Source organism: Mesocricetus auratus, unplaced genomic scaffold (assembly GCF_017639785.1).
Source record: "Mesocricetus auratus isolate SY011 unplaced genomic scaffold, BCM_Maur_2.0 Super-Scaffold_100025, whole genome shotgun sequence".
NCBI lineage: Eukaryota > Metazoa > Chordata > Mammalia > Rodentia > Cricetidae > Mesocricetus > Mesocricetus auratus.
Window position 1 is genome coordinate 27,922,923 of NW_024429206.1, and position 21,630 is coordinate 27,944,552.

Consider the following 21,630-nt stretch of genomic DNA (forward strand, 5'->3'; position numbering starts at 1 on the left):
TGGGCAAACAAGATTAATGGGAAACGAGGAGATACCACTATTTACTTAGGGAGAGATAATTAACTCATGCCAAGGTTTGAGGAATTTACAACATTGTAGGTCAGGAAGACATCTACTTCCCTGGGTCGGGAGTTACGTACCCCCTTCCCCCGTCACGAGATAGGGACCCCTCCCAAAAGCTTGTGGTTTTTGTCTTTAAAAGCTGATTGTAACTGAACCTCGGGGCCAATCGGTCTAAAAGCTGACCGAGAGGCCCATCTGCAGATGCCTAATTAAAAGCCTCTTGCGCGTTGCATCAATTGGCGCGTGGACTCTTGATTCTTGGGGTGACGAATCTAGCTTGGGGACCCCTCCTCAATTCGGGGTACCCCAACAGGAGGAGGAGAAAGAAAAAAAAAGGTCAGGAAAACGGGAGAAATTTGCTCTCTACAGGCTCCCGTACGACCTATGGCGGCTGAAGCCTGAGCTGTGGTCCTTAACTTTCTTTCCTCTCCTGTGCAGTTTGCGCTGTGTGCCTTGTGAGCCTCGAGCTTTGTTTTGTTCTTGTTTTCTGGTACAGGGTCTCAGCGGAGCCCTGTTTGGTCCCTGACTTGCTACGTAGCTGAGGAAGACCTTGAACTCTTGGTCCTCCAGTGCAGTGGCTTCCCCAACCCCTGCCGGCGTGCTTGCGGCGGCCCCTCGACCCTGATGTGCGCACGCTTGAAACGGGGCTCGCTCGACTCAGTAGAAAGAAAGGTTTACTAGCTGGCGACACGTGAAACAGGAAACGCGTCTGCCCCACCCGGGGTCTCAGCGTGGCTTCCGGTGTCCTGTTCTTGTTAAGACTCACGTTTGCGGGCGGTGTTTGGGGGCTGGTGAGTGTCCCTTTTAGGCCTCTCATTTTGAGGCAGGTTCTCGTGTAGCTCCGGTCGGTCTTAAACTGAAACTGCCCCGGAGCAGGATGACGGCTTTGAACCTCTGATAACGCGTGCCTCCGTTTCTCAAGTGCTGAGATGACGGGTTTGCCACATCAGGTCTCGTGTGGTCCGAGCTAGCTGACATTCTACCAGCCGAGCCCTCCGGTGGCCTCTTGAAAAGGTCTACAATAGGCCCTTCCAAAAGCAAAGTGACTTCCCCACAGCTCACATGGTCACTGACCCGTCAGTGCAGGTGAGGACCAACCAGTGCATTCGAGGAAGCTTCAGCCCCATGGCTCACACACACACACACAGGGCGCACTCTCTCTCTCTCTCTCTCTCTCTCTCTCTCTCTCTCTCTCTCTCTCTCTCTCTCTCTCTCTCTCTCTCTCTCTCTCTCTCTCTCTCGCACGCTCGATGGAGTTGGCTGCATGTGCCTCTCTCTGAGGCTGAACTTGGCCCTGCTTCTCTCCACCTTTTCCTCCTCTCATGTTGCCATTCTGGGTCCCCAGGATCATGCCTGAGGTCATACGAAAAGGACTGTTACAAGGCTTGGGATGGGAACGGGGCAGAGTTTAGAAAACGCCATGGCCCCTCCTGGGGGTTCAGAGATCCTCTGGGTCATGCTTGGGATCGCCTGAAGTCTTGGTTATCTCCTCTTCCTCCTCCTCCTCTGCCTTCTCGTGCCGGTCACCGACCTCCTCCTTCCCAGTCCAGGTTTCCTGTAGACAAGCTAGGAGAGAACAGTTTCAGTACTGATGCCGGGGGATAGGGGAAGCTGGGAGCAGAGAGACCCAGCCTTTTCCCTTACCGGTTTCGGAGGCTGGAAGCACGTGACCTTCACAGAGGAAATGCTGCAGGGGCTGCTCCTGGTGGTGGAAGTACCAGTCTCCCACAGCATCCTCGAACTCCTCCAGCATGGTCTCACACTGGCGAAGGGCAGGAAGAGGACCGTTCACAGGAAACACCTCTGCTTCCCACTTCCTGGCTTCCCTCTCCACTGACAGGCAGGTAACCAGGTTACACCTGGATTACCACATGTGTGGCTCTCTTCCTTTAACATTTACTAGTATTTATGACTATCTAGTCCTTAGCATATCTACTCTGCTAGGTGACAAACGCCTGTAATCCCAGTTGCGAGGCAGAGGCAGAAAGGTCGTATATTTAAGCTCATTCTCAACTACAGACCAGCCTGGACTACATGTAACCCTGTCTCAAGAACTCAGTGTGAAGCCGGGCGTTGGTGGCGCACGCCTTTAATCCCAGCACTCGGGAGGCAGAGGCAGGCGGATCTCTGTGAGTTCGAGGACAGCCTGGTCTACAGAGCGAGCTCCAGGACAGCCTCCAAAGCTACACAGAGAAACCCTGTCTTGAAAAACCAAAAAAAAAAAAAAAAAAAAAAAGAACTCAGTGTGTCTCAAAGTCTAGCCGGTGAAGTGGGAACTGGTAATCACACCTGTGGTGAGAGTAAAACAAGGCCCAGAACAGCACATAGTAGGTACCCAGTAAGCAGTGGCAGATATTATTAGCCTTGCAATATTACTTCTTGATATGCTTTTGGGCCTGCCCTAATTAATGGTACAGTCCCTGCACAGAGGAAGACATCCCCTAGACGGACTTCTAGGATTTAGCTCTTGTCACCTCGCTGGACAGAGTGGTGTCCCATCCTACCTGCTTCTTGAGGAACGTGACCTCCACGCTGGGCTCGTCCCACAGCTCCAAAGGGATCCCCAAATCCACCTTCACCCCCTTCTGTACCAGGCCTTTCAGGGTTGCCATGGTCTGACTCTGGCCCTGAGGGACGGAAAACCTGGTGTTAGTCCAACCACCATCTCACCTCTTCTTTCCCCTTCACCAAATCAGTCTTAGCACCTGCTGGAGACTGGTGTGTTCTAGGAGGGAGTCTGGCTGTAACAGGGCAAATATTCCCCCAGGATCTTAGATGATAAAGGTCTGTTTCTGAGAAACAGGGTCCTGGGCTGGGAAGAGAGCTCAGTGGGTAAAATACTTGAGGACCTTAGTTCAATCCCCAGAACCCATATATATATATATGTATTTTTTTTAAGGCATGGAGGCACGGCATGAGCTTACAATTGCAGCACTGGGGAACAACAGACAGGTAGATTCTTGGGGTTCTCTGGCTACCTAGCCTAGCTTGCTTGAAAAATCAGTAAGCCCCTGAGAACCTGTCTCAAAAACCAAGGTAGGAGCAGAGTGTGGTAGTGTGTGCCTTTAATCCCAAGACTCGTGAGGCAGAGATAGGTGAGTTCGAGGTCAGCTTGGTCTACAAAACGAGTTCCAGGACAGCCAAGGCTGTTACACAGAGAAACCCTGTCTCAAAAAACAACAGCAAAAGCAAAAAGGTGGGTATGGCAAGATGTCTGAGTAGGTAAAGGTGCTTGCCACCAAGCCTAATGACCTGAGTTCAATCCTCAGGACCACATGGCGGAGAGAACCAAGTCACACGAGTTGTGCTCTGACCTCGGTTGTGACACATGCTCACATGAAATAATTATGGAACAACAAAACAAGGTGGATGGCTCCTGGGAAAACACCCAGTGTTGGTCTCTTGCTTCTGTACATGCAGACGTGCACATACATGAGCATACAGGGCACATGCAAAGCTTTTGGGGAGAAAGGGAAACCAGCAGGGCCCTGCTGAGGAAAGCCTTACCTTGGCATATCTCAACGAGCCCTTGCGCTCAGCATGGACACTGTAATCCAGGATCCGCTCACATAAATTCTCCAAAGCCTCTTCCAACCTTGTCTCACTGTGGGAAGAAGGGAAAGAAGAAGCCTTGATGTCTGAGGGACCGGGCCCCTCGGGGGTTGGTTAGAAGGTGGACAAGCAGACTCACGAAAGGCTGTAAGGCACGTGTCTCTTCCTCTTGCCTGTGTCTAGGACCTGCCCCAGCTCCAGCACTTCTCGAGACCGGCCTGTGCGACTCAGCTCTTCCTGTAGCTCCGTGCTCAGCAGCTTACACACTGGCAGTCAGGAGACACCCGAGGGGACGAAGGAGACAAGTGGTCACATGAGAGTCACTGTGCGTGATCCAACTCAGGAGAGCATCCATAGAAGCATACACTCTGTGGCCAGAGTGACTGGGAGAGGACACTGACTCAGTCTCAGTAGCTGTGTGATACTCGCTGGGTCCCAACTTCACCTCTGAAACGTGGATAAGACCCCCTTACAGAGGTGTGATGAAGATTTAAGTCCATCGACATTCGTAAACCCGCTAGTCATGTCTGGCACACAGCAGGCACTGTGTAAGTACTTGGTGTCACTCTGACATTACTCATTGAGCTATTTTTACATGTACATTAGAGTATAGACAGCATAAAACCCATCTTGTGTCCATAACACACTGTCAGATAGATATATAAACAAGAAATCTGTTTCCAGGACTAGTAAAACGGCTCATCGTGGGAGGAGAGAACAGACTCTTCCGTGTTATCCTCAGACCACACGTTTATCCACACACAACACAAATTTTAAAGGAATCAAAGAAAGCTGGGCGGTGGCAGAACACGCCTTTAATCCCAGCACTCTGGAGGCAGAGGCAGGCAGGATCTCTGTGAGTTCGTGGCCAGCCTGATCTACAAAAGCTACAAAGAAAAATCTTGCCTTGAAAAAAATCTCCTCCCCCAAGAAGACTTTGCAAAATGCAAAATTCATTCAAAGGTCGCCTATTCCACTGTAATTTCAATAAGGATGAACAAATCTTTTCCACCGTCATCTTTCCCAGCACCTGATCTGGCACTCGGTGAGTTGGGTTCTCAAAAGAGTCTCCTATAGAATTGACAGGCGCTGGGCGGTGGTGGTGCCCGCCTTTAACCCCAGAGGCAGAGGCAGGCAGATCTCTGTGAGTTCAAGGCCAGGCTACTGGTCTACAAGAGCGAGTTCCAGGACAGGCTCCAAAGACACAGAGAAACCCTGTCTCAAAAAACCAAAAAACCAAAAAAAAAAAAAAAAAGTGACAAGCTAAACAGGGGTAAATAACAAAAGTGTTTAAACTGCTACAACCTCAGACACACAGGCACTCCCATTTCCTCCAGGGACTTATGACACAGAAGGTGACAGCAAGGAAGAAATACAAAAAGCCATTTAAACTCCAGAAGAACAGATAGGAGCTTATCAGGATGTGGGGTGTTGGTGGCACACACCTTTAATCCTAGCACTCGGGAAACAGGCAGGCAGATCTCTGTGAGTTCAAGGCCAGCCAGTCTACAGGGTGAGTTCCAGGACAGCCAGGACTACACAGAGAAACCTTGCCTCAAACAAACAATACAGACAAGTGGGGATGGGAGCAGTCACGGAGAGACAAGGCACTCTCTGAGTGTGAGAAGTCATGTGTCTGAAGTACAGTCACTTTTAGGATGAGAATGAAGTATGAAAGTGTAAGAATGTTTGCCATTTACAAATACAAGACATTTACAGACACCTCCCACCCCCAAGAAGGTTGGCTTGAGATCTGGGAAGTAAAGTGCTTGCAAGCTTGAAGATCTGAGTTCAGATCCTCAGAACCTATGGAAAAGTTGGGTGAGGTGACGCATATAATCCCGGTGATTTGAGAAGACCGGTGGCTTATGCGCCGAACTTCCAGGGGAATAAGAGAACCTGTCTCAAACAAAAGGTAGACATTTCTCCTGAAGGAATGACACCTGCGGTTGTCCTCTGACATGTGTGTCATCCAGGTCTTCATCTGACAGCAGAAGTGATAGAGCAAGGGTGCCAAGAATAGGCCTGTGGTTAGGAAGACCAAGAAGTCCTAGGAGAACAGGGAGAGAGACAACAAGCCTCAGTGGCCTGGATCCTGACCGATACAGTCGGAGACCATGCCGCATGCAGCAGAATCCCTACAGTACACCCCAACTACAACGCCTCACACCGAAGGGCAACTTCTAAGGGGTGTGGTGTCTACCTTTCCTTTATGAGCTTCAGGTACCGACTTACTCACCTTTAAACCCCTGAAGGGGGGCATCAGGCCTGTAATTTGCGAGCGTCTTTGCCAGGGCGAGGCACAGGATGTCTAGGAGTTATGAACCTTAAACCCCACCCGTGCAGGCTATCCAGATTTAGGTCTGATAACAAGGCGGGAAACGCACTAAAGAAGATGCGAGCTCGGTAGGATCAACTTTACAGGTTCTTGAACTACAATTCCCACAATCCATTGGGGCCAGAGCCTGCAAGAAAAACCTGGCTCCTTCTGGATGCCGCCTGGGAAATGTAGTGTGAACCTAACCCTGAGTCCCTCCCTTAGTCCCATTCAAGAGTTACCAAGCTCCTAAAGAGCCTCTTTCTAGACGGTCGAGTGACCGTCTTTGATCCAGCCTTGAGCTAGAGAGGCAGGAGGTGGGATAGGCAGATGCAACAAGAACAGCTACTTTTCTATACCTTCGCATTTGCTGGGCAAGCGTTCTGTGTCATCTTCCTCCTTTTTCGTAGTCCCAGCCCAAGCACTGTACGCTGCCAGGAGGAAAAGCAGTATTTCCAACCGCACAGGTCCCATGACAAATCGCGGTCCACGCAGGCAGCCACAGTTTCCCTTCAGACTAACTTCTGGAAGGCAGCGGGCCCTTTAAATTTAGACGCAGCGGGCCACAGCTTTAAAAAAAAAAAAATCCATCGTGGAACGGTCAGCGCATGCTCAGAGCTAGCCCGAGAGTGGGCGGAGCCTATGGCTCTGGGCTTCCCCGCCTCAGTCTTGTGGCGCCTCCTGTAGGTCCTGGCAGCTGAGTAGTGAAGACACTGACTGAAGTAATTAGAATATAATAACATTATCCCTACACATGTACGTAGAATGTAATTTTTATATAATTTAAGCCTGTGTCACGAGATGGTCTATTTTGATGTAGGGAAGAGCAGCGATAAGCACTTGGCTTCTGCCAGGACCTACTCCTGCCAGGGGGCGGGGCCAAGATGGCGCCGAGCGCCGGGTGAGCGGCGCCTTGGCAGCGGTGAGGCTTTTACTGCTCCCAGGGCTTGGCTGGCGGGGGAAGGTCTGAGGTGTATCCGGGAGGAGGCCCTTTTGAAAGGGCCCATGTGAGACCCGCGAAGAGGACGGTCGGTTGTGTGTCCGTACCCGTGGGGACTCCGCGCGTGTTTGCAGTGGCAGGAGGTTGGGGAAATGTAGTGGGTTGTGAGCCTCCGGTAGCGCTGCCCGGGGAAATCTTCGAGCCGGTTCTCTGCTGAGGAAAGTGGTGCACAGATCTAGCTCAAGCTGTCTGCCCTCTGAGAAGTCTTCCTGTGGCTCCCGAGGCTGCGAAGAGTGTTTTATGAGCCCTTAGTGACAGAGCACCGCAGGGGACCGGGCACTACTTCTCGTGTCCCTGACACCAGGTACAGAGTGTGTGCTGAGTAATTGTACTCCCTGTAGACAAGATCGAACACAAGTCTGACAAGACCTGGGATGGCTTGAAAGGACCCAGTGCCCTTTGGCCTCTTTCCCCGGTCTCCCTAGCACTCGGTTCTGAACACTCCGGAGGTTGGTCTTCCTTGTGTCCATGTCAGGCAAGCCCCTTTCCTTTTGACCACAGAGTAATCTCTAAGCTTGAGTCTGTGTCTTCTTCATTTTGGTACTTGTTATACCAAGTGTTTATAGAACACTTACACCCCTAAGACTTACAGTTCATTTGTTTTTTGTTTTTTTTGTTTTTGTTTTTGGTTTTTCGAGACAGGGTTTCTCTGTGGCTTTGGAGGCTGTCCTGGAACTCGCTCTGTAGACCAGGCTTGCCTCGAACTCACAGAGATCCGCCTGCCTCTGCCTCCCGAGTGCTGGGATTAAAGGCGTGCGCCACCAACGCCCGGCACAGTTCATTTGTTTTAGCAGTGTCTCCAGGCACCAGTCTAGGCACCAGAGAGGTCAGTGAACATAACGGATATATTCCTGTCCACTGGTGAGGTCGGGTGGCGAAGAAGAAGTGATAGCTAAGCTTGGTGCTGCAGAGGCAGACGGATCTCAGTTTCTAGACTTTAGTGAGTTGCAGACAAGCCTCAGCAACTTGCTGAGACCCAGTTGTACAGGGGTTGTTTACCGTGTGGAAGGCCCTAGATCCACCCTAGAGTGAGATCATGTGTATACGTGCATATATATGAGGAGACAAAGAAGTAAAGCCAGGCTTGGTGGCCCTTGCCTGTGATCCCAGCACTTGGGAGGTGGAGAGACACCAAGAGACTAGGGGATAAGATCAGTGTTGTCTACATAGTGAATTTGAGGCCAGTCTGGGCTACATGAGACCCTGTCCCTAAAGAAAGGGGGTGGGGTGGGGTCATGTAGCCAGTTTGGGATGACAACAGCAAAAGCTATACAAACCAAGTGCGTGTCTGTCAGATTTAAAGGAGAATGATGGTGACAGAATAAAGTGGGAAAGCAGGGCGTTGGTGGCGCACGCCTTTAATCCCAGCACTCGGGAGGCAGAGGCGGGCGGATCTCTGTGAGTTCGAGGCCAGCCTGGTCTACAGAGTGAGTTCCAGGACAGCCTCCAAAGCCACAGAGAAACCCTGTCTCGAAAAACCAAAAAAACCAAAACAAAAAAAAAACACTTTAGACAGGAACTTACTGCATAGTCCAGGCTGGCCTCAAACTCGCTGTCTCCCTACTTCAGCCTCCAGAGTGCTGGGATTCCTAGTGTGCACTGTGTAGGGTCTCACTCTGAAGCATACCCTGGTGTGCTACTCAAGGCAGCCCATTGAAATCAGAAGTGTCAACCCCAACACCTGGACAGGAGACATTTGAAGGGAGCTCTTTGGAAGGGTTTTATGGCAAAAGGGGAACCATTACAGCAAAGAAATGGTAATCTAGTGTGTATTTGGACAGCAGGTAATCTCCGATGGAAACAGGAACACCTTGTCCAGGGGCTGTTAGAGTTCAGCAGGTGACAGGTTATGGTCACCTAGGCCAAAAAAGGGTCTGGTTGGGCTGCCTGGTTCGTTTTGGATTACGGCTGGGAATCGAACCCAAGCCCTTGTACATGCCAAGTGCTCTACCATTACATCATTCAGTCCTTGCCTGGTGGATTTGATTCAAGGGCCCAGATAGGAATGAGCTGTGCTGGGTGTGGTGACACAGGCCTGCAGTCCCAGCACCTGGGAGGGATAGATATCAGTATCAGGAGTCCAATTCAACCTTGGCTATTTATGGAGTAGGAGGTCAGCCTAGGCTACAAGAGGCCCTACTTAAAAAGGGGGGGGGGGGGGTGTCAGGTAGTAATGGCACACACCTTTAGTCCCAGCATCCAGTAGGCAGAGGCAGGTGGATCTCTGAATTTGAGGCCAGCTTGGTTCACAGAGCAAGTTCCAGGTCAGCCAGGGCTACACAGAAAAAAAAAAAATCAACAACAGCAAAAACCTGGTGTGGAGATGTAGCTCAGTTGTTAAGAGTATTTGCCCAGCCGAGCGTTGGTGGCGCACGCCTTTATCCCAGCACTCGGTAGGCAGAGGCAGGCTTTCTGTAAGTTCGAGACCAGCCTGGACTACCAAGCGAGTTCCAGGACAGACTCCAAAGCCACAGAAAAACCCTGTCTCGAAAAACCAAAAAAAAAAAAAAAAAAAGTATTTGCCTAGCAGACACAAAGTCCTGGGTTCCATCTCCAGCACCACAAAATCTAGGTATGGAGGTGCATGTCTATAACCCCAGCTTTAAGAGGGTAAAGGCAGAAGGATCCAGAGTCCAGGCTATCTTGTTACTGAGTTTGAGACTAGGCTACAGAAATCCTGTTCCCAAAAGTAAGACAAAACAAAACAAGTTGCCACTAGTCACAGCAGTGCCTGCGTATAATCCCAGTGCTTGAAATGCAGAAGTGGAAGCCAGGGGGTGGCGCATGCCTTTAATCCCAGCACTGGGAAGTCAGAGGCAGGTGGATCTCTGGGATCTCTGAGTTCAAAGCCAACCTGGTCTACAAGGTGAGTTCCAGAACAGCCAGTACTGTTAACACAGAGAAACCCTGTCTCAAAAAACCAAAAATAAAATAAAATTAAAAAAAAAAAAAGAAGCAGGAAGCTGGAATTAGAAGTACCAAGGCTAGATAGTGAGCCCGTGTCCAAAAAATTAAAAATAATAAAGGACAAATCAAGTTGTTAGATGATCTGAAGTTGAAGCAAGTAGGGAGGGAGCTCAGGGTTAGGTTTGAATTGTTTTTCTTTTATCTTGCCCTGTCCCACTGCCAGTGGCTCCATCTCTCCACCCTGGGGTGGCATCCTTCCAGGGACAGGAGTTGGAATTCCAGCATGGCCGAGGAGAAGAAGCTAAAACTCAGCAATACTGTGTTGCCCTCCGAGTCCATGAAGGTGGTGGCAGAATCCATGGGCATTGCTCAGATTCAGGAGGAGACTTGCCAGCTACTGACAGATGAGGTCAGCTACCGCATCAAGGAGATCGCCCAGGTAACCCTTCTGCCCAGCCTTGCTTTGTGTTAAAGATCCAGCTTCCTGAGGATGACCTGGAACTTCTCCCCCTCCTGCCCCCACCTCCCATTGCTGCGACTGCAGGTTGTACTAGCATGCTGTTTATTCGATGCTGGGCATTGAACTCGGGTCCCTGTGCATGCTAGGCAAGCGCTTTACTCACTGGGCTATATTCCTCAGGGTCTTAGAATAACATTTCTTCTCCAGCCGGTGTTGGTGGCGCACGCCTTTAGTCCCAGCACTCGAGAGGCAGAGGCAGGCGGATCTCTGAGTTCCAGGTCAGCCTGGTCTACAGAGCAAGTTCCAGGACAGCCTCCAAAACAATACAGAGAAACCCTGTCTCGAAAAACATCTCTTCTCCTCCCAACCCCTAGGATGCCTTGAAGTTCATGCACATGGGGAAGCGACAGAAGCTCACTACTAGTGATATTGACTATGCATTGAAATTAAAGAATGTGGAGGTGATTTGGAGGGACGCAAAGGGGATGGAGGCTTCAGAGTGGAGAGACGATGCACGTGTAGCTGCCTCCGTGGTGATTTCTCATGCTTTGTTCTGTCTCAATATAGCCGCTGTATGGCTTCCACGCTCAGGAGTTCATCCCTTTCCGTTTTGCCTCTGGTGGGGGCCGGGAGCTCTACTTCTACGAGGAGAAGGAAGTGGACCTGAGCGACATCATCAACACCCCTCTGCCTCGGGTGCCTCTGGATGTCTGCCTCAAAGGTGGAGGGAGGGCAGAGCTGGGTGCGCAGGGAGGAGGGCATGGAGGCATGTGATGGGGGCGGCACAAGTGAGGGAACAAAGAAACAGCCAGTGTGAGACCCCTGGTGAAGGGCCAGGGAGGCTCCGGGAGGAACACACACCTTCCCTCATGTGGGCGACTCCCCAGTGTCCGTGCCCAGTAACACGGTTTGACATCTTCCTTGCAGCACATTGGCTGAGCATTGAAGGCTGCCAGCCAGCTATACCAGAGAATCCGCCTCCAGGTATCATTTCCGTGCCCAAGCCTCTGTTTTCCCCTCCTTCATCCTCGGTCCTATGGGCTCCTCCCACCTTGTCATCACTCCCCCTCTGACCGCTTCCCACCAGCTCCCAAAGAGCAGCAGAAGGCTGAGGCCACAGAACCCCTGAAGTCAGCAAAGCCAGGCCAAGAAGAAGACGGACCCCTGAAAGGCAAAGGTCAAGGGACAGCTGCAGCTGATGGCAAAGGTCAGGGTCCAGGCCACGCCTCTTCCTCCTCTTATCCCAAAGCTCAGTGAAGCAGGTGAAGGCAGGGATGACGGAACCCCTTTCTGGCCTAGAAGCCTAGAGAAGTGCTATGTGTTGTGGTGAGGGTGTGTCCTGTACAGAAGCCTCTTCTGCAGCTTGCTTTTTTGGTGTGTGTGTGTGTGTGTGTGTGTGTGTGTGTGTGTGTGTGTGTGTGTGTGTGGGAGGAGACCAAAAAAAAGTCATTTTAGCAATCAGCCCTCTTGTGCTGTCTACTTTGTTTTTGGGGTTTTTTTTGCTTTTGTATGGTTTTTTGAGACAGGGTCTCAGTGGCCTGGAAGTCTTCAGGTAGGCTAGGCTGACTGGCCAGCAAACCCCAGGGATCCTCCTGTCTCTACCTCCCCAGCACTGGAATTCCAAGCATGCACTACCATGCCCAACTTTTTTTTTTTTTTAATATGGGTTCCCTGTGCTTATAAAGCAAGCGCTTTACTGAGTGAGCCATCCCCCAGCCTGAGCTTCCTTTTCAAGCCTGTCTCCCCAATCACAGGGAAGGAGAAGAAAGCGCCTCCCTTGCTGGAAGGAGCACCTTTCCGCCTGAAGCCCCGCAGCATCCATGAGCTGTCTGTGGAGCAGCAGCTGTACTACAAGGAGATCACAGAAGCCTGCGTGGGGTCCTGTGAGGCCAAGAGAGCGGTAAGCCTGCCTCTGGCTGCCGGGCCGCGGGAGCTTTCCTCCAGCAAACGGTCTCACCGGACTCGTGCCCCCTTGACAGGAAGCTCTGCAGAGCATTGCCACGGACCCGGGACTCTATCAGATGCTACCACGCTTCAGCACCTTCATCTCTGAGGGGGTGAGAGGAGGGACAGGCCAGACCAAGGATGAGGCTCCAAGGAAGGGGGCGGCAAGGGGAGTCCATCTGAAGGGTTTCCCTCTGCTCCCCCCCCCACTAAGTTTCCCTCCCTCAGGTCCGTGTGAATGTAGTTCAGAATAACCTGGCCTTGCTCATCTACCTGATGCGCATGGTGAAGGCCCTGATGGACAACCCCACGCTGTATCTAGAGAAATATGTGAGTGCTCTTGCCCACCTCCTGCCTTTTCCAAGGCCAGGGCCCCTTCTGCCAAACGCACCACAGATCAGGTACCAAAGAGGCTGACAGTGCCTGGCCTCCCTCAGGTGCACGAGCTGATTCCAGCAGTAATGACCTGCATTGTGAGCAGACAGCTGTGCCTGCGGCCAGATGTGGACAATCACTGGGCACTCCGGGATTTTGCTGCCCGTCTGGTGGCCCAGATTTGTAAGCATTTCAGCACAACCACCAACAACATCCAGTCCCGGATCACCAAGACCTTTACCAAGGTGAGTGCCAAAAACATATCAGGTGAGTCGGATGATGGAAGTCACCCTCTAGGGTTATCCCCGGAAAGAAAGCACCTTACCCATCTGCTGCAGAGATACCCAGAACATGGGGCGGACTGGAGCCAGGGAGATTGCGTCCAAAGGGCTTGCACCTCTGTGTCTTGACGCTCTGTGTTTGTAGGTGGTGTCAGTCCTTAAATTAGCCTTTTCAAACAGGGTGTCACACCCCAGGCACACTTTAAACTGAGGATGGCTTTGAACTTTTTGTTTTGCTTTTTTGATTCTGGGTTTCTCTGTGTAGTCCTGGCTTTCCTGGAACTGGCTCTGTAGACCAGGCTGGCCTTGAACTCATAGAGGTCTGCCTGCCTCTGCCTCCGAGTGCTGGGGCTAAAGGTGTGCGCCACCACTGCCTGCAGCTTTGAACTTATAATCTTCACGTCTCCCTCATGTGTGCCAGGATGGCAGGCATGTACCACCAGGTCTGGTTTAGCAGTTAGCCTTTCAAAACCTTTTCATCTGGGTTTTCCTTTTCTCTACAGAGCTGGGTAGATGAGAAGACTCCATGGACAACTCGATATGGCTCCATTGCAGGCCTGGCAGAGCTGGGACATGATGTTAGTGCCCAGGGCAAGGAGGGCCAGCTGCATGTGGTGTGAGACCTCTGGGGACCATCTAATCTGGGTTCTCCCCTTCCTTCCCACCAGGTAATTAAAACACTGATTCTGCCAAGGCTGCAGCAGGAAGGGGAACGGATCCGCAGTGTCCTGGATGGGCCAGTACTGAGCAATATTGACCGCATCGGAGCGGACCATGTGCAGAGCCTTCTCCTGGTGACGAGCCCCACCCCACCCGCCCCTTCTTCCCATCAGCCCCACTCCCAGCCCAGAAACACAGCTACAGTGTTTAGCAAGCACGAGGCACATCTTAACTTTTACTTTTCAGACGTCAGCATTGTGCACATGGAAAGTTAGGCACAAACAGAAGCGAGAGGCCTAACAGTCACTAACCTCTGGACCGCACTGTCCTCACATCACTCCTGTCTCACCCTACACAAGGCACATGAGCACCCCATGTGTCATCACTAGATAACAGCAGATCCTGTCCACGCCAGCCAGTCTGTACAGGAGTCTGTCACTTGTCGACTCATAGATGGAGTCTTGCCTGGGCTAGTCCGGCACCTGTGAGGTAGACCATGCTGGGCCCGTGGCAGTCCTGCTACCTCTGCTTTCTTGAGTACTGAGATTACAGCAATGCACCACCACACCCACCGAAATCATTCCCTTTTATTTTTAAAAGACTTTTTGTATGTTTGTGTGAATGTATACCGTGTGTACAGGTGCCCACAAAAGCCAGAGGAGGATGACAAATCTCCCGGGACTGGAGTTCTAGGTGATTGTGCTTTATCTAAACGTGTGAGCCACCTCTAGTCCCCCACTCCCTTTTGTGTGTACTGCTGGGAGCTGAACCTAGGGCCACATGCATGTTTTCAAAGCACTGTACCACTAAGCTGTATTCCCCTTGGCCCTCTTTTTTTTTTTTTTTTTTTTTTTGAGACATTCATCTACCCATGCTCGCCCTAAGTCCTCTTTGTACTCTGGCTCGCTCGGAACTCAGTGATCCTCCTGCTTTAGCACGAGTTCTGGGACTACAGGCCTGAACCCCCACAGCCGGCTCAGATGTGGTCCTTATGGAAGGTGGCAGCTGTTCACTGTGGCCCGGCTCTAGCGGGCAGTGGGGAGCTCCTGTCCTGTCTCACGTGTGCCGCACAGTACCAGCCCTCACTTTGCCTTCTCTGCAGAAACACTGTGCCCCGGTCCTGGCGAAGCTTCGCCCTCCACCCGACAATCAGGATGCCTACCGGGGAGATTTTGGGTCCCTTGGGCCCCTTCTCTGCTCCCATGTGGTGAAGGCCAGGGCCCAGGCCGCAATGCAAGCTCAGCAGGTCAACAGGACCACACTTACCATCACACAGGTCAGCTGCTGAGGGAGGAGGCTGACAGGAAATATGCCACAGCCAGCAATCTCAGGGAGCCTGACCCCTCCCCCACCTCCGGTGAAGAGCTTAGAGCAAGCACAACCCAGGTCTGCCTTCAGTGTTGACATTTTCTTCCTGTCTCTTTTCATAGCCTCGGCCCACGCTGACCCTCTCACAGGCTCCTCAGCCAGGCCCTCGTACGCCTGGCTTATTGAAGGTCCCGGGCTCCATTGCCTTGCCTGTCCAGACACTGGTGTCTGCGAGAGCTGCTGCCCCTCCTCAGCCTTCTCCTCCTCCAACCAAGTTTATCGTAATGTCCTCATCTTCCAGTGCCTCATCAACCCAGCAGGTATGTGGGGCCACTGTGAGGATGTGAGGAGCACGTGGGAAGCCTCCCAAGCAGAGGCCTAAGCCCTCCGGGCCCAAACCCAGAAGGTAGAAGGGCCACTCGTCAGGATCTTAGCACCTCAAGCTAGCCGGTCTCCTGGAGCGTTCAGTGGGGACTGTCAGGGAAGGTGGGAACCGAGGGGAGCAAGGGCAACATGAGCCCAGGCCTTCCAGGTGTGAGGTAGACACCATACGGTCACCAGTCACGCTGCCTGTCTTTCCCCCCAGGTCCTCTCCCTCAGCACCTCAGCTCCTGGCTCAGGCTCTACTACTACCTCCCCCGTCACCACCACAGTTCCCAGCGTGCAGCCCATCGTCAAGCTGGTCTCCACTGCCACTACTGCACCCCCAAGCACGGCCCCTGCTGGTCCCGGCAGTGTTCAGAAATACATCGTGGTCTCCCTTCCCCCAACAGCGGAAGGCAAAGGAGGCCCCCCTTCTCATCCTTCTCCAGTCCCTCCATCTTCTTCACCATCCCCACTTGGGGGCAGTGCCCTCTGTGGGGGGAAGCAGGAGGCTGGAGACAGCCCCCCTCCAGCTCCAGGGACTCCAAAGGCTAATGGCTCCCAGCCTACCGGACCTGGCTCCCCTCAACCTGCTCTGTGATCACACCACATCGCTGATCTCTTCCGCAGAGTCCTACACGCACAAAGAACGCGTGAGGGAGGTGGGAGGGGGCTGTTTTCCCCAGTGACTTTCTCTTAGATACTGTACAGTAAGTTCCTCAGAATAAAAGTTGCCTTTGTAAGCTTGTGAGCCTCCCATGTCACATACAACAGGAAGGTGAGTCTATAAAACCTTCCTGGTTTTGAGACTTCCTGTCCAGATCCAAAGACACAAGAAAGAAAATGTCCTCTTTCTGTTCAGCTGCCTCTGCTGACTTTGCTGTCCATACCCTCATCTGGGGAGCTTCAAATCCGAATTACATAGGCGTTGCTGTGGCTCAGATGTCGCACCCACTTGTGAGGGTTGGCACTACCGCAGGCACTAAAGGACAGCCTTAGGAATCTAACTTGGAGGCCAGAGCATGTGTGCCGAGGGAGTTCAAAGGAGAGGCTGGCAGGACCCAGCCCCAAGGGGGATGCTGAGGGGGAGGGCCCATGGCTGGGAGGCCCCTGTGAGCCAGGGACATCCATCTGTAAGTAAAACAGAAGATGAGAGGCTAGACAGCTACCTGGTACCAGAACTGGGCTGTTGCGGAAGGTGCATGAGGGTCAAGAATAAATACCTGGAAGAGGCCTGAGAGTTGAGAGCCTCCTTGTACCCGGGGCAGGTCCCAGTGCAGGGCTCCTTCTCCCAGCTCTGCCTTCTGATCTGGGCTGCTCAATTCCTGAGACAGGCTGCAGGTGGACAGGGAAGATGCTCACCTAAGTGGCTAGTTCCGTGCTAGAGCAGGGGCTCTACCCAGGGAGTCTTCCCAGCAAGCATCCTGACCTGACTACCCCTCGAGGCAGGGGAAGGTGCACATGAATGTTGAGAGCTTGGCTGCAAAGAGGAAAAGAAGAGTCAGCCCCAGGATGGCAATGTCTTACCCTGTCTGCATTGTTCTTGAGACACTCATGCAGTTGAAGATGACTTTGAACTTCAGGTTCTCTTCCCTAGGGTGCTAGGATTACCGGTGTGCGGTGTGCACTACACTTTGTGCGGCGCTGAGGATCAAACCCAGTGCTTTGTACATGCTAAGCAAGCATTAGATATGCTGATCTACATCCCCAGCCCCTGCTCTGCTCCTGCTCGATGTCCCAACAGGAGTTCAACACAGATACATTACCTCTGTAACCCTCTCCCAAATGCCCCAGCCTCTCAATGAAGTGGAATTTAAACTTGGCGGATGCAAACACTGGTTTGTTTTAAGATGAGATCTCACTGTGAAGCCCAGATTGGCTTCAAACTGATGTTTCTCCTTCCTCAGCCTCCCAACTGCTGGGATTACAGGCACACATCACAGAACAGAGCTTTAAGGAACTCGTCTGCAGGAAGAATTAGCAGGCCCTAGGTCCTGTTTCCTGTCCTGTACAGTTGAACTGGTTTTGAGTAACCCCCACTCTTTTTTTGCGTTTTGTTTCAAATTCCCTATGTATTCGAGATCGCCTTAAACTCCTGATCTGTTTCTGTCTCCCGTGGGCTGGCATTGTAAGTGTGTGCCACCATACCCAATTTGACCAGCCCCAACTCTCACCTCTTAGGGGGCAGGTCACACCGTAACTTCAGGTAAATCTGGAGCCTGGAAAAGGTGGCATACAATCACTAACATTGTATCCTATTGGCATTCCATCACTGCTTATCTGGGGCTTCCACAGGAGGCTGCTTTAGTTGTACCCGAAGGAAAAGGGCTGAGGTCCATCCCAACACGAGCTAATTTCCAACCTGCATGCTATCATCTCTGCTGCCACCCTTCCATATTACAGCTTGGCTTAGAGGAGTTGTAAACACAGGAACTAGTCTCACCGGCCTGAGCCTCGGTCCCACTGAACAGAAGGAAACAGCCGGAAGGGGAGTGGTGAGGGGAGGTCATCAGAGAGCTGGTAACGCATCACAGTCAGCTGAGGCCAGAGAGGAGCAGGTCAGCATGCTCTTGCACTGGGACTGCCTCCCTCCCCTCTGGTGGATGGGGTACACCAGGCCACCCGAGACCTGACCTCGCCCTGAGGTGGCTGCAGGCGGAGGATCCGGTGAGACTCAAACTCATCTAGATTGACGGAGCTATGGAATGACACCTCATCAACTCGAATTCCTGGCCCATAACCTGAAACGAGAAGATGGCTCTCCCAACCCATGTTCAGAAGGGAAGAGACATTTCCAGTGTCTCTCCATGATATTTTTGGAAAGAAAAAAACTCATGTTCCCCTTACCTCTCAGTTCTGACTTTCCCACACAGAATTCTTCTGTCAAGCCGATGTACATCTCTGTGGGAGGAAAGGACACGGAGGGCATCAGATACCACCACATATCACCAGGAAGCCCGTCCCACACTAACCATGGTCCTCACCAGAACCTCCAGGAAGGAAGCTCTTGAGCCGTATCTCTCCTTGGACATCCACCTTCAACAAGGAGCCCTGGGGTGGGACGGAAGGAAGTTAAAACTCCGCCTTCCTCAAGCCCCATTTCCCTTCAGCTCCAGGGGTGGGAACCCAGACTTACATTAGCTGCAATCAGTACAGACAGCCTCTCGACCACATCTAAAAACACTTCATTCTTTTGGCTCTAAGAAAGAGAGGGGTTTGAGTTGTGGAGGCTGAAAACTGTTCTAACATGGACAAACAATGCCGTGCGTGCTCACATATGCCTGCAATCCCAGTGCTTAGGAAGCTGAGGTAGGAGAACTGCCGAGTTCACGGCCAGCCTTGGTTATAATGTGAGAGCCTCAGTTACCAGATGACCCTGTCTCAAAAAAAACCAAAACCAAAACCAAAGACCTGGGACTACAGAGAATGGCTTGGTCAGTAAAGCACTTGCCACATGAATGTAACAGTCTGAGTCTGATCCCCAAAACCCATGTGAAAGTCCAGTGTGGGGATAGGAGCCTATAACACCTACCCTAGGGAGTAGTCAGTGAGCTCCAGGCTACTCAAAGATCCTGTCCAAAGAAGGTGAGCGGCATCCCTGAGGAGGACGTCAAAGCCCCCACACAAAGGCATGCACCTCACGTACACACATAAGAGGCATGGGTAGGAACCCAGGGATAACAGAAGGAACCATGTCAAAAGCAGTGGAAACATAACCCAATTGCTTGGACTCTGGGGTGTCAGAACAAACAAAACAAAACAAAACCCCATCAAGTCTGAGCCTTTCATCCCAGCACTCGGGAGGCAGAGGCAGGCGGATCTCTGTGAGTTCGAGACCAGCCTGGTCTACAGAGCGAGTTCCAGGACAGCCTCCAAAGCTACACAGAGAAACCCTGTCTCGAAAAACAAAAACAAAAAACACATCAAGTCTGGCCTCACTGATCGGCCCCTTACCTGGTCAGAGCGACTGGACAAGACCGGGCGACTGGCAGCACTGCTTGGGGCCACTCTGTTCTGCTGTGTCTCTGCCCCAAACTGTAAAACATCCAAGGCAACCGCCTCAGCTTTGATGCTCACAGACATCAGCCCCTCCTCTTTCCCTGCTACTGACCAATCCAACACTGCTGAGGTCAAAGAGGCTGAAGGGCTTGCTGACCACAGCTTCGGTTTGGATGAAGTTCCTCAGCATTTCTGTGGAGGTAGTCTGCACATAGCCATAATCCTAATGGACAGAAAGAGTGAAATAGCGTGGACTTTGCCTCCTAACCACACAATTCTATGACAGAAGAGAGGCCATTTCTTCAGGGTAGCAGGGAATGAGACAGGAAGTCCTTGGGCTGGGGAGAGGGTTCGGAGGGTAAAGGGCTTGCTCAGGGGAAGGAAAGCCGGGCAAGGTGATAATGACACCTATAATCCTAGTGCTCCCATTTGGAGATGAGAGACGAGACAGAAGAGTCCAGAAACCTGCAGGCTAGCTAGTTTAGTGTGCGTGCGCTGAAGAAACCTTGCCCCTTCTCTTTTTGTCTCTTCCTCCTTCTTCTCCCCGCACCTGAATCACCCTTCCTCCCTGCCCAGCTTTTCAAGACAGGATTTCTCTGTGTAGCCCCAGCTGTTCTGCAACTCACTCTGGAAAACAGACTGGCCCTGAACTTGGAGATTCACCTGCCTCTGTCTCCCAAGTGTACCACCACACCCGGCTTCTTTTTCCAATGTTTTGAATGTAACCCTGGCTGGCCTTGAACTCGTTATGTAGACAAGGCTTGCCTCAAACCAAAGTGATCCATCTGCTTGTGGGTGCTGGTATTTGAAAGGTATACACCACCATGACCAGAAAAGGACAAGGTAGAAGGTAAGGACCAATGCCCGAGACTGTCCAACAGAGAAGAGAAAGAGGGAGCCCTGTGAAACAGCTCAGCCAGTGAAGGTGCTTGCTACCAAGCCAGCCAACCTGAGTTTAATGCCAAGGACTCAGATAGCAGGAGAAAACTGTCTCCAGCAAAGCCGGGCGTTGGTGGCGCACACCTTTAATCCCAGCACTCGGGAGGCAGAGCAGGAGGATCTCTGTGAGTTCAAGACCAGCCTGGTCTACAGAGCTAATTCCAGGAGACCCTCCAAAACAATACAGAGAAAAACCCTGTCTCAAAAAAACAAAAAAAAAAAAACTGTCTCCAGCAACTCCACACACGTGCAGTGGTGTGGGCAACCACACAGGCAACATGAATGAATACTTTTAAAAAGAGCAAAGTCTTTGGGCTTTACCAGTACTTCATCCAGCAGTTCGTAGACAAGAGCCACGTTCCGTGAGATGGTCCCCTCACTGAGGGAGCCACAGTAGTCTCCCAAAAGAGTGGCTAACCTAAGGAGACACAGTTGAGTGTGTGTGAATAAACCGCCTACGCCCTGCTTCTCGGGTGCCGTCCCAGCCCCACTCACCGGGAAAGCAGCTCGAGGAGGCTGAAAGGAGAGACGTTTTCGGTGGTTGTGGCTACCAAATAGAGACTACTGTGTCTGATGTGAATGAAATGACGGTCTTCGTGATACTGCGGCGGAGTTGGGGGGAGAGGCATTAAAAGACCAGAACTGCAGCAACGTAGCCCACGAGATGGCACCCTAAGGTCGCTACTGCTGACAGCAGAAAGTGTGAGTGTGGGTGATCCCTGAGACCTCTCAACTACCCGGCCTCCTAACGTGTGACCTACCTCTTGGGGCTGTTGACAGCCAAGAGATGTGGGTTCGGGGCTCTGTTTCTGGCGTCTTGTTAGCACTCAGTAAACACCCTTGGAGAAACGTGTCCCTTCCCCTCCCTGGAAGCTTCCTATCAAGCAGCCCTTGAAAGGGAGAGACGAGGCACCCACCAAGCTCTACAGTCCTAAGCCCCTGCTCGCCCGCCTCAGGCGGTTACCATGACAACCGGGGACTCGCCTCCAGGCAGTCCCGTCAGCTTCCGGTAAAAGAGCTCGGCCACATCACGACCGCCACTGTCCCCGCGAACTGGCAGGATAGTTAAGGAACAGGCGACACAGACTGACTCTGGGCTCGACGTCTACCAGCTACTCCACCCCGCCTGGCGGGCCAAGGATACAGTCTTTGTAAATGAGCGGGTCCCCCTTGGAGGACAGAATGAAGAACTGGGAAATCATGGCTGTTCAGGAGGGCAGACGAGACGCCGCTGAAAGTGGAACCCACCCCGCCCTGCGGTCGCGGAACAAAAGGACGCGCGGAGGCGGGCGCTTTAAGAAACAGCCCCTCCCACACCCACGCGGCCGCGCACTAATTCCGAACCGCGGGAAACCCGGGGCCCACCCCGCCGGGGCCTGGCGCTCGCTCTCCGGCCCTCCCCTTCGCTCCCTGTCACTCAACCCAGACTCGCGCGGTGATTGGCTGAGACTGGGGCCGGCAG

General features: G+C 52.3%; 3 protein-coding genes across 6 annotated transcripts; 1 reads left to right on the plus strand and 2 right to left on the minus strand.

Annotated features, from left to right (window-relative positions):
- Window positions 1-720: 720 nt before the first annotated feature.
- On the minus strand, window positions 721-6,523 carry Cnpy4 (canopy FGF signaling regulator 4). The gene is made up of 6 exons (XM_040731298.1): window positions 6,292-6,523; window positions 3,755-3,881; window positions 3,571-3,667; window positions 2,568-2,690; window positions 1,708-1,825; window positions 721-1,629 (listed from the first exon to the last, which is right to left on the minus strand). Exons 1-6 carry the CDS (start codon window positions 6,404-6,406, stop codon window positions 1,502-1,504), a joined length of 708 nt encoding a protein of 235 aa, XP_040587232.1. The 5' UTR covers window positions 6,407-6,523; the 3' UTR covers window positions 721-1,501.
- A 235-nt stretch (window positions 6,524-6,758) lies between these two features.
- Window positions 6,759-15,973, plus strand: Taf6 (TATA-box binding protein associated factor 6). Of its 4 annotated transcripts, none has more exons than XM_040731295.1 (15): window positions 6,759-6,854; window positions 10,063-10,278; window positions 10,674-10,760; window positions 10,867-11,020; window positions 11,227-11,283; window positions 11,387-11,506; window positions 12,054-12,199; window positions 12,279-12,356; window positions 12,472-12,573; window positions 12,681-12,863; window positions 13,403-13,477; window positions 13,568-13,693; window positions 14,662-14,835; window positions 14,990-15,187; window positions 15,454-15,973. In XM_040731295.1, the coding sequence occupies exons 2-15, from the start codon at window positions 10,123-10,125 to the stop codon at window positions 15,829-15,831; spliced, it is 2,034 nt and encodes a 677-aa protein (XP_040587229.1). In that variant the 5' UTR covers window positions 6,759-6,854; window positions 10,063-10,122; the 3' UTR covers window positions 15,832-15,973. The 4 variants fall into 4 exon arrangements, with proteins under 4 accessions (XP_040587229.1, XP_040587228.1, XP_040587230.1 ...); XM_040731294.1 differs by lacking the exon at window positions 6,759-6,854 and adding an exon at window positions 6,861-7,236; XM_040731296.1 differs by lacking the exon at window positions 6,759-6,854 and adding an exon at window positions 6,861-7,236 and having other exon boundaries at window positions 10,101-10,278.
- On the minus strand, window positions 13,766-21,518 carry Ap4m1 (adaptor related protein complex 4 subunit mu 1). Its single transcript, XM_005080435.4, has 15 exons — window positions 21,313-21,518; window positions 21,133-21,221; window positions 20,664-20,770; window positions 20,490-20,586; window positions 19,342-19,452; window positions 19,185-19,265; window positions 18,367-18,429; window positions 18,215-18,281; window positions 18,078-18,131; window positions 17,865-17,971; window positions 17,674-17,768; window positions 17,405-17,449; window positions 16,660-16,710; window positions 16,454-16,565; window positions 13,766-16,361 (listed from the first exon to the last, which is right to left on the minus strand). The coding sequence occupies exons 1-15, from the start codon at window positions 21,368-21,370 to the stop codon at window positions 16,137-16,139; spliced, it is 1,362 nt and encodes a 453-aa protein (XP_005080492.1). The 5' UTR covers window positions 21,371-21,518; the 3' UTR covers window positions 13,766-16,136.
- Window positions 21,519-21,630: the final 112 nt, after the last annotated feature.